The following is a 20,879-nucleotide window of genomic DNA, read 5'->3' as shown; positions in this document are numbered from 1 at the left end:
CAGATTGCAAAAATTGCATACAAATCAAAAATTGGGAACCATCTTTTCTTTGCAATACTGCATTGAAGTTCTTATAAGCTATTTCATATTCTCTTAAGTATGCTTATTAATGCATTCAAGACGGCATTGAATTAATTTTTTTGCTTTAATCAACCATATATCATGCTTTGCAAACATATATGTAGCTAAGTTTCATTCAAATAAAGATATAACTTTTTACAATATGACCTCAAAGCGCAATTGAAGGCAGTGGTTTGGATTTCCATTCACATTATACTTCTTTCGGTAAAAATTTTGCTTCAATATTTTCTAGCCTTGAAGATTTTTTTAAGGCAAATGTGTGACTTTTGAGAATGGAAGTGAAGGTCTTTGTATGCAATAAAAACATGTTAATTGAAATCGATACTTGAAACTAGAAATGTTCGCAGACACATTAGTTCATATTTTTTAGGCTGTATAAAAATTGGTAGGCTTTTTGAAACCCCCATGAATTTAAATTGGCAACAATATATTGATTGATTGAGTTTAGATATCTTTAGAGAAAAATTTTAAAACGACAATTGAAAGATTTTTGTGATTTTGCAATGATGCTAATATGGGAGATTTTGAAACATCAACAGAATTATTACATTGCAATATCAACATATATATCATTCAAATATCGAATAATGAAACAGATATTACTATGATATTTTTGATGGATTTTGCGAGCCTACCTTAAGCTATAAAATAGGTAGGTCTATTGAAATTTTCTTCCTTTATAAAAATCAATATTATCCTTTTTAACCCTAATACTACTGCGATTGGCCTTAATATGTTTATGGGTGCATTTAAAGCTATTCCAAGAGGATCTTTTCTGCTAAGTTTGAAGAGTTCCAATTTGAAATCCTGAAAAATGAAATAATTCTTTGGTTTTACAAATGCTTCTGCTATACATTTTTGACACTCATGCAAGTCACTACACATTTTAATATATGTCGATTAATGCATTTAAAGACACTCTTGCCAAAAATTTCGTTTCCTAATGTTTGCCATTTTTGTATCTGTAATTTTTGCTGAAATCTTTTTACTTCTTTGTGTAATGATTCAATTCAGGATGCTCTTGACATTTCTACAAAATTCACCTATTATAGTTTTCTCTTGTTTCTTTTGTCAATTGCAAACTTCCAATTTGTCTAGTTTTTTTTAATAAGTCTTTTGAATAATGTCTGATAAATTCTAATGTCGCAAAATCCCCAATATCGTTTAATACTCTTAGATATTTGAGACGGATTGCGAGTTTGAGCAGGTGTGTGATTTGTCTACTATCTGTTGAAGACCAGTTCCCTAGATTAGGTAAACTCCCAAAAAAGACAAAAATTGGAGCGTTGCAAATTTACCTTCTTCAGCTCAACAACGATTTAATAAGTATTGTAACTCACAATGAGCATATCAATACATCAAATTAATTGATCAATGATTTGACTTAAATGTTCTTTTTTTAAGCATCTTGAGGTATTTTTTGTCCTCTTCTTCTTTCAACCTCTGCATGTTTTCTTCTTGCATTTTGATCAACATCTCTTTCTTCGCCCTTTTACGTTCCTTGTTTTTCTCCTCATCTTTGAATTGCATCTCACATTTACCTCCCTTTTTGTCGTCTGGTTTCTTTCCTTGTTTTTCATTTTTGAATTCCCTACGCAGTATTTGGGTAAATGTTGCATCTTTTCCAGATCCTGAAGCCTTATCACATTCGTAATACTTCTTCACCTGCTCGATGTCTCCAGCAGTCATTCCATCACGCTGGCCTATTTCGGCCCCTATCGCATTTCCAACCGCCTCTATAGTTGGCTTCCCGTTATTGCTAAATGCCCAGTCAGGGTAGTGCATGATACTATTGTAGTCATATCCAACACCAAGATTTATTGAGTTCTGTATTTTTTTGAAATTGTTCGCCTTATCTGAAATGTGTAAAATCGTTTAATGATTACTGTAGCAGAGAATTGTTTCATAAACTGTTAAAAAAACATGAATGAATTAAACTTTGTTATTCCCCTTTAAAGAGTTTTGCCCTACTTCTGTGAACATTACTTTGCTAGCTTAAATTTTATAACCTTCATTTTAGCATCGTTGTGTTATTTATGCAAAAATTTCTTTGCCGTTTGAGTCAACTGAATTTACCGAGAATTTACTCTACATACAAACAAAAAAGCCACCATTGTGTAGACAGAAGGAGTTCGCTTTCTCTCTTGGACTCCAGTGGTAGGCACGCGGCACTGATTGGACACCCATACAGATCTTGTGCTTGCATTTTTCTGATTGGCCTATTTCAATCCATATGGCCATGGTATACATTTTCATCATTTTCTTTCGGACCCTTATTCTGACGTTTTATGCTCTGAAAAGTTCCAGACGAAAAACTTTTAGCCAATATGTTATAAAATGTGTGCTTTTTTCAAAGCAATTTTCAGGCTCCCTACCACGAAAAAACTGTTTAGAACCTAGTCCGTTTATGGCTGTAAGAAATCCTACCTTTGTCTATATTTTGAAAGTTAATTTTGACGTATTTATCTCTGTCAGGACGAGACTGCTCGTGTTCAAATCCAAGAGCGTGGAATATTTCATGAATCGCAGTTCCTTTGTACTCGCAACCTTGACCAATTGAAATTTCTTGCTTGTAACCCATCCGAAGTTGTGGCTTTGAAAGCATGCCAACATATGACCAACACCTATTACAAAGTAGATTTCTAAATAAACAATGTAGGTAAGCACATTGCACTATCAGCAACTATCGACAACTTGCTTTCTATATTTTGCTGCAACCAAACAATTTTGATGTTTTCTGTAAAAACTTTAAAGCTACACACAAAAGTTTATATTTCAACGCAGAGTCAGGAAAACATTACGGTCGCACGGCCACTGACCGGAGGAAGGTCCATGGAAAATAATAGAAGCTCCATTACACACCCAAGCCACGGTCACTTCCTATTGTTTTGTGAGAGAGGTTTGCCTTCTAGTATGTTTTTGTCAGGAGGAAGGTTAACAACTTTTCTGAACTCTGTTTCAAAGATCTGGTCGCTTTCATTAGTTTATCTTGGAGCCTTCTACTAGAGTTGATTGCTGTACTGATGCGAACACCAATACGTCTTATTCACAGATATATTTCATGAATGCATTCCTTCTGTATTTACTATTGTAACTCAGGAGAAGCCATGCATATGCAAGCAAAATATCTAACATTTTCTGCCTACCACTTGTCTGTATATCATTTGTCTTTCTATCTATCATTTCTATTGCATCATTTTTATTATCATTTTCTGTTTTTATCTCGGCACATTGAGATGTTCCTTGTCTCAAATCTTTTATCAATTATTAATTTTTCAGCTTCTTAAGAATGCTGGTAGGCCATAGGTCTTCTTCATTTTATTTTAACTATTTTACGCTGCATTTTAAACAACTTCAAGTTGCAAACAATCGTTCCACTCCCCAGGAGTTTCTTAAAGACTCATTGCTAACAATAAGCCATTGCGCTACGCAAGCATCCCATACTGCATTTTCAGACAGCCTGAAATCAATTATGGTTAATCCGTAGAAGTTTTCTGCAATTGTTTGGATTGTCGCCTGGATAATTTGCCACCCTCGCAAAGGCTCATTGTTAGCAGTGAGTCTTGAATCTTTCTTTAGATTGATAATTTTGAATTGGATTTTATTGAATCAACATTTGGACCCGTCCATATCAACAAAAATATCCTTATCAAGACAACGATTTCCAAACCCCGTTACGAAAACAAGATCTGGAACGGGCAAAAAATTAGCTCTAAAGCAAAAATCAAGATTCAAAGGATGTTGAAAAAGATTATAGAATCAAGTATCTAGTGTAGTGGAATTAGATATAAAAACGGTCTAACCCGGATAAAAATAATATAAAGCTGTAATTTGGCACAGATGTTCTATACTACTAAGTTGAAAATGACCAGAAAAAAAGCCCCATCAATTGGACATTGGGTATTGTTAATTTGGACAAATACTAAAATGGCGCACTGTAGTGGTAAGTAGTGGTTCAAAATTTTAATGTTGCTAAAAGCACATAGTATGTACATCTTTTGAAAGATAATTTCATGCTGAATAACTTTTATTTAACATACGTACCCTTAGAATATGGAAATTTAGTGGTGATTGGGCAGAAACAAAGTGGGACGAGTGAATATTGAAAAGCGCGCCGAGAAAATGGCAGATCCTCTTGCTGAATATTTTCATTTTATATGGCAAATTCTATCGATGCAAAATCATGAAGTGTGTGAATAATATAAAATATGATAATACCAACTCAGCCCGGGCTGACTTAAACCGGGCACACTCAACCCGGTCTGACTTAAACCGGGCCCACTCAGCCCGGGCTGACTCAACCCGGGCCCACTCAACCTATACACATTCTATTGCCCAGTTGCCCCCTATCTGCTATTTTTGACCAGAAAGTACTTATTTCCACATTGTAAGGGCATGTATGTTGAAAAAAAGTTGTTCAGCATGAAACTGTCTTTCAGAAAATTTACATATAATGTGGTTTTAGCGACATCAAAATTTGAACCCCTGCTGATCAGTGCCATATGGGATTTGCCCAAATAAGGAATTACCAATGTCCAATGAAGGGGCTTTTTTCTGGTTATTCCCAGTATCGTATGTAACCTATGTGCCAAATTACAGCTTTTTTTTATTTTTGTCCGGGTAAAATCGTAATTCCACCACACTATTCAGTGCGTAAGGATGCAGAAAACCATCCAATAATCCAAAAATCTATCAAACTGTTAAAAAGCCTACTATTTCATGCTAAAAAGCCAAGAATAAATGACAAATGCTCAATGACAGAAAGTTCAAACCAAAAATAAGCAGGGACGCCGGAGCACATTATCGATTAGGGGGCTCTAGTAACTTGGTGGCGGATTTCTATAGTAGTTGCCACCCTAATCTGTGATGCCACAATTTTGATATCATACTTCAGTGAAAAATTGGGGCTACAGCCCACCCAGCCCTATCCTGGGTTCCAGAGCGTCAGTGTCGATGAAATAGGGCGTCGATGAAATAGGGGGTTGCGGAAGAGTGCTCCCTCAGCCCCCTATTTCCTCAACCCCCTATTTCCTTGACGCCCTATTTCCTCGAAACTGACGCGCTGGAACCCAGGGTAACCCAGCCCCAATCTCCAGCGTGCCTGCAAAGCACTTCTGCCACGAAAGGTACTTTACCCGTTCTGTTTGACAAATGTGATGTACTGCTCAATGGACCTGTCCACCCTTTTCACAAAAGTAAGACACGTATATTCTTCGATATCTCTTATAGCAGCGTCGATTGCATCCCTAGCCTTTTTGCCTGCAAAATATTTAGAATAAAATTAATTTTCAAGATAAAGCAAGGAAAAAGAGATGATTGTTTAGCAGTAGCGTTGTAGATCTACACTATGCAGTTGTAGCCATTTTTATAGGTGGCTCTGCTTTTTTAAATTAGAGAGTACCTTTTTCTGTAGAATTCAAGGATACTGGTAAAATTGAGAGCGATGTGAATTTAGCTTTCACCTAAAGTTGTTTTGGATATAGCAAAAAGTTAATGGCTTTTGCGCAACCGACATGCTTTGCGACTATATTTTCATATTCGGCCTAGTATCGTAACCCATGAAAATGCAAATCACAATCGATTTTCTCAAAACAGCTGCCGCTAAGCATGTCATGGAGAACTTGTCACGGCTAAAGATAAAAAAAGAAGCTCTAAAATCGCTTCATTGAAACAGATTCTGCTTATTAAGAACCGTCGACATAGCAAATTTATTTTTTTGTCAATAAATCAGATTTTAAGGCTCGAAAGTTATCTTACCCAAATTTGAGTGATATGTGTAGTAAACTGTTTGGTTTGGCCATTTGGCATTGGGCCTACTTGTAGCCTCCCTTTTCTGTCCCGTCTGGAAATATCTTTCAAGTTCGTCCTTTTGCTCTTTCGTTACTCTCATGTCACCAGAAAAGAAAAACTTCTCTAAATAAAAGAAAGAGTTTATGTGTCAACATAGCGTAAAAACATCTTAAAAATGTCATTTATCAATTTTATAATTTTGGTGTAAGAGGAAGGAAAATTTTTGTTGATTGAGAATTGTTAGTTTTTTAAAAGTCTACAATGAAGTCATTATGAGAATGAGAATCTCACTTTCTTTTTTATCATCTTTATTTTCCTCTGCCTCGGCTTCTTCTTTCTTTTCTTCTGGCGTCTCTGGTCTTGTATCTCCTATGATAACAAGCAGTTAATCAAGCATTAGGCTGCCAAGTAAAAAATGTTTTGGATACGTTCTGTGTTACTAATGAAGACTTACCACTATGTCGCTTTTAATTTACATCGAAACAGGTTTGGGAAGTCAAAAAAAATTGCAACTAATAATAGCACAAATAGTTAGACAGTCTGAAGCAAATATATTTAAGTTGCTTATTGGAATCAACTGCTCTAATAGAGATAAGAAGTCTTGCTAACTATTTCTTTCAATATTCATATCTCTCCTGCATTAATTTGCAACATGCTTCTCAAAGTATCTTGTGATCAAGCACAGAAAAATTTTTTTTGGATGGGGGAGTAGGGGGGGGGGGGGGGCTCGCCAAGGAACTTGCCTGAAATTGTTGCTGAGTTAAAACAAAACTGCCCGAATGGAGTCCCTTTGTCTCCAGTCCTATGCACAACAAATGACTATGTACATTAGAATGCGGATAAGTCTTTCATAGTCATTCTACTATGGTTCCGTGAAAAATGATGTCAAAGAAGGATTTTAATATTAAATTTGTATTTTTTCACAAGTGTGATATGAAGATGACACAAAAAGATTTGCGTGTGCGAATTCAGGTGCTCGTGGGAAATGTGCGACATTTGTCTGAATTCGCATAAAAAACCATGAAGCGACAAATAAGTTTCTTTTGATTGACCAATCGCGACTTTGTTTATGGTTTGATTCTGCTGGTTAATGGTTGATAGACATTGCCAAGCTCACGCTAATCTTGACTATAACCAACGTTTCAATGAATAGGATGAAGTAAATATTTTTGACTTATCCACTGATTGTGGTTTGCGTGAATCCAAGCGTTTTGATCTATTCATAGAGGCCTACATATTTCTATCTTTGCAAAAACTTCCTGCACGATATTCTTAACATTCTATCAGAACATAGTACAACATGTTCTTTAGGGAGTTTCTTTATACGAAAACCCGATTCTACCTAGTTTGTCACTCAAAGAAGCTCCATTGAGCATTTTTTTGAGACATAAGGTAAAGAAAATCACTAAAATTGTCGCAGGTATAAAAATATTTCTAAAAGTAACAAAAATGAACTTACAAAAATTCTGTTTCGCTGGCAAAAGTTTAACAAAAAATTTGAAAAAATAGGAATGAAAATTAATTATTTCTGGGAAAAAATTAAAAGGAACGATAGCTACACTTTGAAAAATAATATAAAATAATATAATATAAAAATTTGATAATCATGCATCAAAATCTTCTTATTATTGTCTTTTGAGCTAGACAATATATTGTACCGAAATATCTTAAGTTTGTACATAACACTAAGAGCGCTTTCTATTAAATTCTCCTCGTACTATCTTGTTTGCTCGCAGCTGGAAATATTTACGTTGCAGTCACCGTTTGTCTCGTTGATAAATCAATGATAACGATAAGAGTGATCATTTGAATAAAAGACTCCATTGATTTTCGTAATGATCGATAAGATATTGTACTGTATTTTAGAGATAAGTCATTTTCCAACCAACCGTTTTGAGTCTGAATAAACAATTGAAAGCTACGGTTTCATCTTCTTTGTTGCTTGCTCATATTTCACGCTTAATAGGGGAAACAAAATATATGAATCGGACAAGCGATTTTGTTTATCCTTTAAAGGGCACGGATGGACTAGTTTATGTGGTTATGCGCTTTCGTTATTCTTTAATGCATTTGTGTAGCGTGTATTTTGATATCATTCAAAAGCGTAAATTTGACAAGCAAAACTCCAGCATCAGTCATTTAGCTACCATAAATATCGGGCTTTTCGCCATTTTAAGGACTTTGAAAATTCTAATGCTCTAGTTACCTTGTCCTTTACCACAAATTTCCTCTACTTTCGCTTCTTCATTATTTCCTCCGCTTTCTCCACCCTGACCTGCTCCACTTTGGTCTTTGTCATTACTGTCTCCACCCTGGCTTTTTGTTTTGTTGCTTTCAGCACCTTCATCCTGTGTTTTCCCACCTTCCTGTCCTCCTCCTTGCTGACCCTCCGCACCTTTGCTATTATCACCCTCCTTCCCAGAACTCCCCGTTTCTTTCCCTCCATTGCCCCCATCAGTACCCTGGCAATTAACAATTGCCAGAAGTACAAAGAGGACAATAAAAAATTTCAGTATCATGTTTAAAAACCAACACAATGTAATATGGTGTACGTGCTTGACATTCTTTTGTAAGGAGTGTAATGAGCACTTGCTCATGGTAGACTGGCTGACCTCGTAAACAACCAGCAATCTTTCTTAAACAAGTAGTCTCGTAAACATGTCAATGATATTTCAATACTTCTAGAGGTTTGCGAACATCAAAAGCGTAAATAAAATTTTGTTTAAAGAACTTGAAAGCATTCTAAATCATATCTAAATTTGCACTTTGTAAAGGCTGAATGTAGAGGGATGCGAAGCTGAATGTAGAGGGATGCGAGGCTGATCATTTTAGGAAGATTGCGAGGCTGAATGTAGAGGGATACGCGTTGAGAACATTTAAGTTAATCTAAAATGATCTTAGATATCTTATTTGCAATGTTTTAGAGGTAATACTTTCTTCATCCGTGGCCAGTTCTGCTGTATATTCACTTATCCACCTTTTTCTACTCTTTTTAAAAACAATTTCTTAATTTTTCTAAAGACCAATTTTTAAAAATTTTGTTAATAGAAGAATTGAAATCTGTCATTTTGTGATAAAAAATTTAAATTTGTTTGTATTACTTTATGATATCTGACTATGACCTCCTTGCTCTTGTCGATTACTGTTGAAAGATTCTTCAATAAGATTATCCCCAATGGTGCACTAGGCTTTTGCGGATTGATATGCCCCTTTCTGCTTACTTGGCAAAGTTGATGGTCGGTATAAATCAACACGTTTACTTGGCACTGAACAGCCCAAAGATACGCTTTCTAACCTCACCCTTGAATAAAAAAGCAACTGTCTTGTGACGCTATAAGCCTCGTATTTACGTTATGTTGGGCATGCACCCGTTTCGTTATGTTATGTTCTAGGCGTGAGAATACAAAATGGAGTATTGAAGTTCGAGTAGGGGTGTTCTTTGGTCGTTATCTAAGTAGTGGATAATCTTACATGCCTGAAAACACAAATAACAATATATCCCATTCTAATGTTCCACGCACGATATTAAAAGAAAGTATATGAAAAAATATTCTTGTATCAAGAAGGCAAAATAAAACTTGTTGGTCTACGATGAGCTTTGATCCTGAAGATTTGCTTTACATGGAAATATGATATTTTAAGGTATAAACTTCCTGAGCATTTTGAATAAATAAAAAAAGGTTATAGGTAGAAAAAGTCGACTGGTAAACATTATTAAATCTTATCTATCGTTTTATACACGACAAACTCAACAATGTTCATTGCATGAAATTTATTGACAATAGAATAAATTTTGAAAAACATTGCATTTAGATAAACTAAATATAATAAGCAATGGTAGTTTGCAACTTAAATAGAAACAATTGTGCAATATGGATTCCACAAATGCCTCTTTACATGATTCATATTCTAAACAAAGTTTTATAATCTCGTTGCCTTCTTTCTTATCTTCTTTCTATTCATCCTTACTGCTGTCCTTCTTTTCATCCTTATCCTTCTTCTTCTCCTCCTTCTTCTTTTGCTTTTCTTCCTTCTTTTCTTGTTCCTTCTTGAATTTAGCGTCACATTTACCTCCAGCCTTGTCCTTTGTCTTGCGATCAGTTGTTGTTCTCTTCAAAATCTTTGCAAAGAATCTCTTCTGTGGTGTAGCTGCATCGCAGTCATAATACTTTCTCACTTGTTCGATGTCACCTGCAGTAAATCCGTCTCTTTGCCCGATTTCAGCTCCTGCAGCGTCACCAATAGCCTCAAGAGTCGGTTTGCCATTGTTACTGAACGCCCAATCAGGGTAGTGCATTACGCTGTTGTAGTCATAGGCAACGCCTAGACTTATCTGATTGGCATCTTTTGAAAACTGTGATTGCATTGCTGCAATGATTAAGAAAGTAAATTTCTCTTCAGATTTCAGATTTCACCTTTTCTTAGATTGATCATATAATGTTTCATTTAAATTTCACGAGTATAGTTTACAAATATACAATTATAGTATTACTGTAGTATCACAAGTATGATGTATCAATTTTTATGTTGCAAAGTAAATATCCTGATAAAGTCTAAATCACTGATGAGCTAGAGGAATAAAAATGATAGCCATTAGCACAAGACATGATAGAATCAAATTAGAGATCGTTTATCTTTAAATCTCCGGTAAAAGTTTAAGATGACAACGTTTTGATTTAAAAGTACAAGCATTTTGATTTGAAAATGAAAGTACACTGAAAAGCGGAAACGTTTCGCACTAGAATTTTGCTTTTCCCTGCTATTTTGCCGTACCAAAAGCTAATTGGGTAATATTTTGATTCCTCAGATTTCGATTTTCTGTAAGAAATTACTAAATAATTTTTAAGCCATTGTCACCTTTGAAACATACGAGGAAACTTCAAATGTAACCAAAGTGAGATACTGCTTTTTAGATGCTGCTTTTTAGATGCTGCTTTGACGTTGTCTTGAGAGCGGTGGATTTTAAGCTAACATCAGTTGAAACTTTGATCTTACCCTGGGGTTAGGGGGTCGGGCGGGCGGTCACTCTCATGTTGAACAAAACAAGAGACAAGGGCCTGAAATTGATGCGCTTTGAAGGAAAAATGTGCAAATGTTTCCAGATTTCTTGGTTACATTTTACCAAATCTGTTTTGACATGGAATTTGTTCATTTGTCCGACTTTTTCTGAGTATTTTTATAAATGTCGGATGATGACCGAAAGTAAGCAGAAAATTTAGATTCAGGTGTGAAATTGAAAGCAACGTGAGAGGAAGAAAACGCGTTTAATAGGCTCTTTTGTCTTTTACCAATCAGTGACCGCTTATTTCTCATATAGTTGAAGAAAGTCACGAGGGCAACACATTACCAAAGAGTAGTTCTTTATGAGACGAGTTTTTTGAAAGTGTACCTACACATCAACAAGAATGCAACAAAAATCATACCACAAAAATCCCTAGATGCATATTATCAGTGGCGTCGGGAGACCATTCTCGCTAGTTGGGTGTGTAAGAGATGCAAAACCATATTTTACCGACAGAAATTCTTTGGTTACATTAATATTTTGTTATAAATTTAATTCTACCGACGAGTTCTCTGAAAGTTGGAGGGGGTGTACCCCTAGCCTCCGCGCAGACTCGACTGGTTTTCCCAGAGATGAATTAAATTGAATGGAAAATTCAAACCCTGAATTTTCCATTCAACTAAATTCATCTCTGGAAAAAATAGTCGAGTCTGCGCGGAGGCTAGTGTACACCCCCCATACACACCCCCACACTTCCCCCCTCACGCTACGCCCCTGCATATTATAGCCAAAGTAAAGAAATGAACTTTGTAAAACTTACAGGCATCCATGTTCTCGTAGTTGACTTTCACAAACTGATCTCTATCGTTTCTCGAATGTTCATGGAAGAAACCAATGGCGTGCATGATTTCATGGATTGCAGTTCCTTTGTACTCACATCCATCACCAATAGACAGTGTCTGCTCCCACCCCTGGTCGACGTAATATTCGGGTAAACGTCCCACGTAAGACCAGCATCTAAAAAAATTAAATTTAAGTTCCATTAAATTTAAGCTAACTATAATGGAATGCAGATTCATTTTGGGAAGTCTGATTTCATGGATTGCAGAGTCCGATCGTTCCTGTGGAATAGGAGATGGGTCGTATGGAGGCAGTGAATCCCGCATATACGCTACTCTCTACCTCACAATCAAGGAATCTATCCACTACCTTCTCCATATAAGAAACGCGCTTGATTGCTCGTATTTTTCCTTTATAAAGCATGTCGGTGCCGTCACACACCCCGTTTATTAAGGTACACTACTGCTACGACAAACTGGATTCAATAACTCTCCCGACACAAAGCTGTGTAGCAAAGCCCGGTAAATTTAGTCTGCGGATGGAATAACACCATTTTTTCTTAGTTTTCTGACTAGCTGTGCTTGTTTCTTCTGCATGGTTTTAAGCAAACATTTGGGACAGTAGAGGCAAGGCAACAAACAACAAATGAACCACACTCTATTCACAGACAAATATATTATTATTTGCATGCATGCAAATGCTATCAACATATAGCTGCCATACCCAGTATCCTTTTTAAATGTGATGTAATGCTTTACTGCAGAATTTTCGACAAAAACAAGGCATGTGTAATCCTCAAAATCCCTGATGGCGTCCAAAATGGCTTGTTTCGCAGTAGGGCCTGAAATTAAAAATTTAAATCCAATATATTGGAGAAAAACTGATTTAGGCATGAGCCTCTTTTTCTGGTGATGTTAATTAATACTTTATTTAGCTATGAGCCTATCGTAAAGGTTTCAGTAGTTTTACTAAAGTTCTTGATCGCTGTCGCAGAAAATTTATTCAAGCTTCTTCCTATTTTTCAATTACCTTAATAAAAGATATGTACATATTCTTTTAGAATCATATAATTTTTTGTTTTTGTTCAATTTTCATTTAATTTAGTTTTATATACTGAGTATTGTTACACGAACATTTTATAGCGGTACAAAAATTGCTTTGAAATGGCTGAAAGCATTTGCGTCTGAGACTATTCAAAATATAAAACGTCAAAATGAAGGTCCGAAAGCACAAGTTTGAAATTACATAACTAGATGTGCATCGAAACAAGCCATTCAGAAAATGCAGATATTTATTCTGACATTCTATAAATTCTGGGGAGTGTCAGAAGCAAAAGCTTTTAGTTTGTTGTGAAATGCTTGCCTTATTCAAAGCCATTCACATATATTAATTTATTTCAAAACGTTTGGGCTGATTGAATGGGGGGGGGGGCAAGGCTAGCAATAGTAGGAGGCCAAGGTTTATCTCCTTTTATTGCATCTTTAAACTACTTGTTTTGCAAAAAGTGGGGGCATGGCCCCCGGCCCCTGGTGGCGTGGGCCCTGAATTGTTTGAGCCTTGATAAACATTAAATGACTAGATTAGCTCACTGAGACTGGCGTCCAATTTATAATAGACTGTTTGGTCAGGCCATTTGGCTGATGCATAATGGATGACATCTCTTTTAAGGCCACTAGTCCGTGCTTTGTCCAATGCTTCTTTTTGCTTGTCTGTTAGTCGAATATCTCCTTGATGGAAAAACTTTCCTAGAAAGAAAATAGAAAATGTTAATTCAATATTAAAGAAGGTTGTTGGTTGTTTTAAGTTCATTGATCTTTCCGCTGCTTGTTTCCGTTGGTTCAAACACTTTCCTTCAAAATTTAATGCAACTATGCAGGGATGGATTTTAGCAGCAACGATTGGTGGGGAGGGAGTGTTAGAAGGTAACTAGCATTCGGTGCCACATTACCTTGCCTGGAAAATGATGGAAACGCAAATCTTTAAAGTTCAACTTTTGCGTTGAGATAAAAAGGGTTTGAAGCTAAAAATAAAATATGGCACCTTTACATCCCCAGTAAATCAGCCCTGCAATTATGAAGTACGTAGATCTTGTAAATTCCATGACATCATGAGATGTATTAGCTTGTTTAGTCCATTTCAAAGAAGAATATAGATGATAGAAATCCAGATTGTATTGTCATAAACAAGATCTACTTCAAGCCCCTTTTGATTGTTTACCGTAGAACTTTGAACTATATAATTTACCATAGAGTACCACAAAATATCGCAAAAATTCAAAATCAGCTATACCTATTTTAAATTGTCTCAAATATAGATACCGAACGAATTTGATTTTGCTAAAGAATAGCTGCTCTTTTGCCATGGTTGGTGACTTAAAAAGCCACGACTAAATTACCAAACAGATTTTTATGTTGTCATAAATTTTAAACTTTTAACTTACCACTTTCTTTGTCATCTTTGTTTTCCTCGGCCTTTGATTCTTTCTTTCTTTCTTCTGCCGTTTCAGGTCGCCTGTCACCTGTAAAATTGAATAAATTTTTTTTGTTCTTTTCATTGATAAGCATGATTTCTTGTTCACTTGCTGAGAACGACAATGCTTGTAATAGAGCCATTTCCAAACAAGCAATAAATGGGCTTGTAGTTTACCAGTTTGATATGCCATAATCATTATTTTCACTAAGTTTTAGTATATGAATTCCTCAACAAAAAGAAGTTCGAATTGAAGAGTGGTGATTGATTGATACTTTAGCGCTTGCTTGGCACTTACCAGGGTGTTTTTGAAACCACATTATGTATATACAATAGGTCAACATCTTGTGGAAAGAGTTTTCCTCTTGTCAACCTTTGCTCTTTGATTTTATGCACATGCATTTACTTTTTCAAAGTTCATGCTTTTTATTTTTGCATGAAAGTTATGAATCGGACAATGTTTATCAATTTCTGTACAACCTTATTTGTAGAAATACTTAATTTTTATTGTCATTTTCCTTTTTCAAACACATATACGAACAAGATAATTCTGCCTGAGATAATTTTTGTTATTAATACTTTTGTTGGTTCTGAAAAACATGAATTAAAAATGGTGAAAACTGTTATTTCGATTTAAGAAAACGTTTAAGTTAAATCTTCTTAAAACTTCTAAAGATAAGCCTGTATATCTAGGCTCGATAAAGAAACTGGTAAAAAAAGCCAGCTGAGATCCATAAGAATTGCCATGAAGCTATTCTTAATACAACACAAAGCTGAATTGCTGTATTATAGTCCAACTCATACCCCGTCACTTAAAAAATCTTAAGAATTGTCCAATTATATTCATTTTTGCACTTCTCCCAAAGACCCATCGGTATCCCGGCCTGTGGAGAAGCTAAAACAATTTTGTCATTATTTTGCTGTTTTCTACTCTTTTTTGACATGCGTCTGGTATTGTTTGGTTTCAAGTCTATTCCAAGTCTTTGTCCACGTGTTATGATCCAATAGATGGTCGAATGGTTCAATGACCAAAGCCAGGTTGTTCTCAGGACACCAGTTGCCAGTTTCTGGTTTCTAAAATGGCGTCTCTTCTTTTAATTGCTAGAGACAGCAAAAAACAATATTATTCTTTGATGACGGATTGCCATCATTTTGGCGACTTTCCTTGCACCCATGGCTCGAAATTGTTGTTAAGCATAGTTTTATTAATTGTTTTTCCGTCTGTGATTTTGTTAGCTAATCGAATGTTATTTTTCAAACATTAGACAAACAAGCTTGTATACATAAGGATCTTTGCAAATATTAATAACACCCTTCCCATAAATAAGAATATTTTTGTCTTCAATCTTTTCAAGTCAGTCCATGCCGATAAATCCTGATGATTACTAAGTGACTTACCTACTCTATTCCCTGATGCACAAAGAAATCAAGCTAAAATTAGAGCTAGAGAGAGCAAAATACGAGGAAGACAGCCCATTGATGCTACCATAAAAGTCGATTATGTTAATGGTAGGGTTACAGGAAGGAGCTATAAATACAAAGTTAAATCGCTTAGACAAACCTCTGGGTTAACAGGTCTAAAGAGCCCTGGCAAAACGACTCAACATTTCACTCAACATTTCACTAAACATTTCACTCAACATTTGTTTAGTGAGTTAGAGCGAAGTTTAGCGAGGGTGGCTAGAACGCGGCTAAACTTTTCACTAAACTTTGCTCAACATTTTTTAACTGTGACCTGTGTAGGACGTTGTGGGGTTGTAGGAGTTCTTGCTAGGAATTTGTTTTCTGTTTGCTTTATTGTATGTTAGCATAAAAGACTTCAAGTGCACGAAGTGGGTAAAAATAAAAAATTTGATAAAAGAGAGGGAAAAGAAAACACTTTTTAGCAAATCGATAACAAAGGTGACTGTTGAAGACACAGTAGCGTACAAGGAGACGAAGCAAATGTCTCACGAAGGCATTCTAGAGATTTTGAGTCACGTGGAGACAGGGAAACCGAGAAAAACCCTGGAAAACCTTTGGATTCCCACAGCTACGGCGCTGCACTAGCACGACAAATGTTTAATTGGTGGTAGAATGACTAAACATTTGCTAAAGAACACTAAACAATGCTTAACATTTTTTACCAGAGTCAAACTTTGCTCAACAACACTCAACACGACTAAACAACACTAAACAGGATGGCAAGACGAATAAACTTTCCACTAAACTTCTGGCTTAACAAAAGCTGAGTAAAATGTTTAGTGAAATGGTTAGTCGTTTTTCCAGGGCTTAAGGCGATGATTCTATAAACCCATGTCCTGGTCCTGATCACACCCAGAATCGCATTGTTAGCGGTAGCATTTTGCTGACGATATATAGTACCGATAATTTCCACAACAAATTTCTTGAATACCATATTGTCTTTAGAATATTTCCTTTGCTTTGAAAATTATGGAACGTGTTTTACTTCTATGGAGTTCTCGAAATTTTTCTGCTCTAAACCAATATAACTTTTTTTAGATATTGAATTAAGTATCCTCTTGCACAAAAAAAGTTTATAAATATCATATTGAAGTTAAAAGAAACCTCGAAATTTTTAATCTAAAATCTTTTTTTCAAAAATCGTATTCAAATTTTTTGTGTCTGTATTCAAATATCTTGGTTAGTCTTTTGAGGATCTCTTCAATCAATTTGGTTTGTGCTCCTACAAAAATTTCAGCTCTAACGGTGACTCATTCATTAATCTACCTCCCACCATCCACAGATGAATTTTTTTCAGTTTCAAAATAAAGTGTTTTCAAAGAAGATGACATGACGGGAGTTTTTCCTAAGATGTACAAAGAAGATGTACATTGAAGACAAGAATACATTAACTTTTGTTTTATTTGGCAAGCACTTAACTGAAGATATGAATTTATCTCGAGTCTGAAATCACCAATAAACAGAAAAAGAAATCGCTATAACATTGCTGGAACTTTGATTTTACCAGATACATGTTTGGAAATAAATTTGATTTGGATGTGAAGAAAAACTGAACATTATGATTTTGTTGTTCTAATGCTACTTCATGGAAAAAATATTTTCATCCATATGAAATCGTAAATCTCTACAGGTTTTAAAAAATGGTATAGTTTCGCACACCTTCTCTTTTTCCACAGATCTCTTCCACATGTGACGTGCTTGCTTCTTGGGCTATAACCAAGAAAGCCAGGACGGCTCCGAACACCACTTTGGTCTGCATTTTGCTAATAATCTGAACTGCTTGTAAGTACTTGGTTGATGTTTGTGTAATCAATTTACAAATTACAATGAAGGCAGAATCACTAGAGCGTAACGCAAGGTTGCTGAACCAATGGAGATTGTTGACGTACACAATTTATTGTTGTTTGTTTAGATAATATACCAGTAATACTTGGCCCTTGATCATTAATAATTCAATGACTGTTCTATTATAAGCCTACCCTAATTCGGTGGTCTATTTTGAAGAGTTACCTGGGAGAACAGGGTTGGACCTTCCTAGACCATGAATCAGACCCTTTTTCAAAACAATTTAATTGATGACATATTAACGTAACAAATCAATTAGGTAGGGATTTAGAGGAGTTCAAATTCACTTAGGTAGGGATTTAGAGGATTTAAATGTACAAATTCACTATGGTACCATTAAGCATGTCAAACCATGCTACACTCTCTTTCCCAGAATCACCAATTATTAAAGTCACTCAGACAATTGGTTGTTCACATTTCGAATAAATTTTGCAAATGTGAACAGAATTCGAAGAAACTCACCAAAGCATCATCAAATAGCCTACATGGGTGGCGCCAAATGAGGGCTTGGAGCTCAGCCCCCCCCCCCCCACTTTTTTGTAAGAATGTGTTTTCAAATAAATAAAAAGAACAGAAGCAATGAAACAAAGGAAAAAAATACTGCGATAAATCATTTTATTGTTTAATTTCAAAGGAATAAGTTAAGGCCTATGAAGCCTCATATGAGTTAAAAAAATTATATTTTAAGACTTGAATCAATCAAACGTAACAAAAGCTTGCCTTGAAAATAGCACAATGTTTTAAAAGACTGCAAGCAAAAGACTGTAAGAAATATTCTGAAACGTATTTCATTTTATTTAAAGGGCGTGGTTGCAAAATTTTCTCCTCGCTTTACTCGCAGGGGACCCTCGCCTTTACCTCTACAGAATGTTTTACATTTTCCCCACGTTTTAGAATTTATATAAAAAGGTCCTTCACATTCTCAAGACATTTCCGAAAAAATAGAAACTAAAATCCTGAAGCGCTTCAATTCATAAAAAAACTAAATTCTGAAATGTTTGTCTGGGATTTTGCAGATTTTGCTCTAAGGAGAACGGACCACGTTAAAAGCTTTTGAGTACCGTTTATTATTTTTAGATGTTTACTTACAGCTCTGGAAAATCAGTATTTACACGTAGAGCTTCATCTTATCACACAATTCAGAATATAACCGTTAGAGGAATTGCGAAGGAAATAGTTGTAGAATGGGGTTAGCCTCAAAAAGCTACATATGTTGGTTATTGCGTTTGATTAGTCAATTAATGCCACGTATAAAGCCATGGCTTCTCCAAACGCATTTACAAATGGGGCGTTTTCCCAAATTCTTAAGGGTGTGGTCAGCAAAAGTTTCAACCCTAAAAACTGGTTGAAAACTTTTTTTTAAATCGAGGGTTGAAACGTTTATTTAGACGATTGACAATCAGTGCCGCTTGCCTATTGAGAATGTTACCAATGGAGTCCTAAGGTGAAAACCAACTCCTTTTGTCTACACAGAAGTGGTTTTTTTGTGTTTATGTAGATAGATTCCAAAACTGCTAGGTGGAACGACGATCGGGCTTTACCAATAATCCGAACCATTTCGCCATTGTAGTTTTTTGCACAAACTGGGTTCTCCAGTAAATGCTGCCCGATAGCAGAATCGCAGGTTTTAATTGTACTTATAGATCTGCAAGACCGAGGTGGCTGTTCTCTTTGGGGACGAGTTTTGTTTCTAATACTAGGCGGAACATGTTGTTATATTCTATACTCCAAAGAAATCTATAAAGAAGAATCTTTTACGACACTATTATGCTTAGCTTTGTTTCATTTTTTATGAGTCATTTTCTTTTTTGATATCATGTTGTCAGCTCTTGGTATTTAAGAAACATTTAAGCAACCTTTAAGCAATCTCAAAAATCAACAAAGAAGTAAAGAAATTGAGTTTTACTGAAGAATGCTTAGTTTCCATAGGCTATTCCAAGGGAAATTAGCTGCGGGGGCAAGCCTTTTTTGTAAAAAGAGGATAGCAATACCATATTATTAAAGACCACCTTTACACTGTCCCGGGAAAATTTTGTACTGTTACGGTTCGCAAGTGTTTACACTGTCGCGGTTCCATATTGTTCCGTTTAGCCGTTCCGTTTACACTGTACCGGTACGACCTTAATTTAATGGTAGAACAATGTTTAGAAGAAGCTGTATTTAGTCAACCGAGGCTTTTATTTTGCCGCCGAAGTCAACAATCTAAATTTTATTGAGAGCTTAAATGGAGCGGAAGGCCGATAAAAACTTTACTTGGACGGACGACAAGGTGGCTTTAATTTTCAGTGTTATTTTAGACTACAAAACTGCAAAGTCCAATGAAGGCTTGGACTGGGAAACAAAACAAGCTTTTTTGTTGACGTCTTTTCTTCAGAATGTCCTTTTCTTCAAAATTTGATAACGTAGTTGCGCCACAATCAAAGCCTCGATTACCTGAAACAGCCATACGAAAGACCTCTTTGTGAATCCGTGACAAAATCGTATCGGATAGGTTTTTACACTGTTCCGTTCAAAAACGGAACCGTGACGGTACAAAATTCGTTCGCTTTCAAAGCAGGGTCAAAACTATTCCGGATAGCAGAGAACAATCGACACGGTTCCACAGTGCTAGTTTAAACGGAAGGGCGAACCGCGACAGTTTTGTCACGGTCCCAAACTTGCACGGGACAGTGTAAACGGGGTCATAGAGTTCATGTATTGTAATTCTCGTATAACCATCGGAAAGACTCTCTTATCAAAACTTAAAACAAATCGAAATTCCCAGGACCAAAAACAAAAGAACTCCTGTAAATGTCAGCATTGCTGTAAATTTCGTAATTTGATCTTGTCGAAGATAAGACATATAGTAATAATTTATCAGTTGCCCTAACATGCTCTGGGCATCTAGCAGAAGCTCAATTAACTTAACTAAAAGAAAGATAAAGAGTCTAATAAAACTTTTTTGTTTTACTGTCCAGACAAAACCTGAGATAATGACTCCGTTGTAGCTTCTGTTTGTTTTGTTGCTGTTTTGAAATGTTATTATTGATTGTGTATATTATCGTCTATCTGTTTGTTATTTCTTAGTCATAGCCTATACACGTGTTCAAAATTCGGGCAATTTCCTCGCTACACTTGCATGGCTAAGATACCTGGAGTTTGCAGGGGTTTGCACTGATTGCAACAAAAAAATTTCCTATAAAAAGTATGATAATAAATGTGCAGTATTGAAAATTTCTTAAAAATGTGCAGTTTTGAAATAGGCCCTGGCTCTTTCCTTGGACCATCAAGTATCCCTTAATAGTTAAGTCTGCTCTAGGAATGATAAAGGATAAAATTTTTTAAACGTCCTGTGACAGACTATTTAATTTTGCATTTCAACTAAGAACTCAAAGGCATCTTGATTTTG

The 20,879-nt window shown here is 35.7% G+C and overlaps 2 protein-coding genes across 2 annotated transcripts; both read right to left on the bottom strand.

Moving 5' to 3' along the window:
• Positions 1-1,359: 1,359 nt before the first annotated feature.
• LOC135688501 (uncharacterized) lies at positions 1,360-8,428 on the bottom strand. The gene is made up of 6 exons (XM_065205371.2): positions 8,078-8,428; positions 6,163-6,240; positions 5,839-5,994; positions 5,217-5,340; positions 2,509-2,705; positions 1,360-1,937 (listed from the first exon to the last, which is right to left on the bottom strand). The coding sequence occupies exons 1-6, from the start codon at positions 8,388-8,390 to the stop codon at positions 1,453-1,455; spliced, it is 1,353 nt and encodes a 450-aa protein (XP_065061443.2). The 5' UTR covers positions 8,391-8,428; the 3' UTR covers positions 1,360-1,452.
• A 1,148-nt stretch (positions 8,429-9,576) lies between these two features.
• LOC135688502 (zinc metalloproteinase nas-13) lies at positions 9,577-17,538 on the bottom strand. The gene is made up of 6 exons (XM_065205372.2): positions 17,306-17,538; positions 14,154-14,231; positions 13,303-13,458; positions 12,437-12,554; positions 11,694-11,890; positions 9,577-10,239 (listed from the first exon to the last, which is right to left on the bottom strand). The coding sequence occupies exons 1-6, from the start codon at positions 17,403-17,405 to the stop codon at positions 9,827-9,829; spliced, it is 1,062 nt and encodes a 353-aa protein (XP_065061444.2). The 5' UTR covers positions 17,406-17,538; the 3' UTR covers positions 9,577-9,826.
• Positions 17,539-20,879: the final 3,341 nt, after the last annotated feature.

Source organism: Rhopilema esculentum, chromosome 19 (genome assembly GCF_057945365.1).
Source record: "Rhopilema esculentum isolate cy_ngs chromosome 19, ASM5794536v1, whole genome shotgun sequence".
NCBI lineage: Eukaryota > Metazoa > Cnidaria > Scyphozoa > Rhizostomeae > Rhizostomatidae > Rhopilema > Rhopilema esculentum.
The sequence above is the reverse complement of the archived record's forward strand: the minus strand, read 5'-3'. Positions and strand labels throughout refer to the sequence as shown.

Excerpts from the sequence above, each read along its gene's own strand:
- LOC135688501 (XM_065205371.2), bottom strand. The coding sequence starts at position 8,390 with ATGATACTGAAATTTTTTATTGTCCTCTTTGTACTTCTGGCAATTGTT. Across the intron at positions 5,341-5,838 it reads CACATATCACTCAAATTTGG|GCAAAAAGGCTAGGGATGCA; the intron begins GTAAGATAACTT and ends AATATTTTGCAG. Across the intron at positions 2,706-5,216 it reads ACATTTGTCAAACAGAACGG|GTGTTGGTCATATGTTGGCA; the intron begins GTAAAGTACCTT and ends ACTTTGTAATAG.
- LOC135688502 (XM_065205372.2), bottom strand. The coding sequence starts at position 17,405 with ATGCAGACCAAAGTGGTGTTCGGAGCCGTCCTGGCTTTCTTGGTTATA. Across the intron at positions 12,555-13,302 it reads TAAATTGGACGCCAGTCTCA|GCCCTACTGCGAAACAAGCC; the intron begins GTGAGCTAATCT and ends TTTTAATTTCAG. Across the intron at positions 10,240-11,693 it reads CTACGAGAACATGGATGCCT|CAATGCAATCACAGTTTTCA; the intron begins GTAAGTTTTACA and ends TAATCATTGCAG.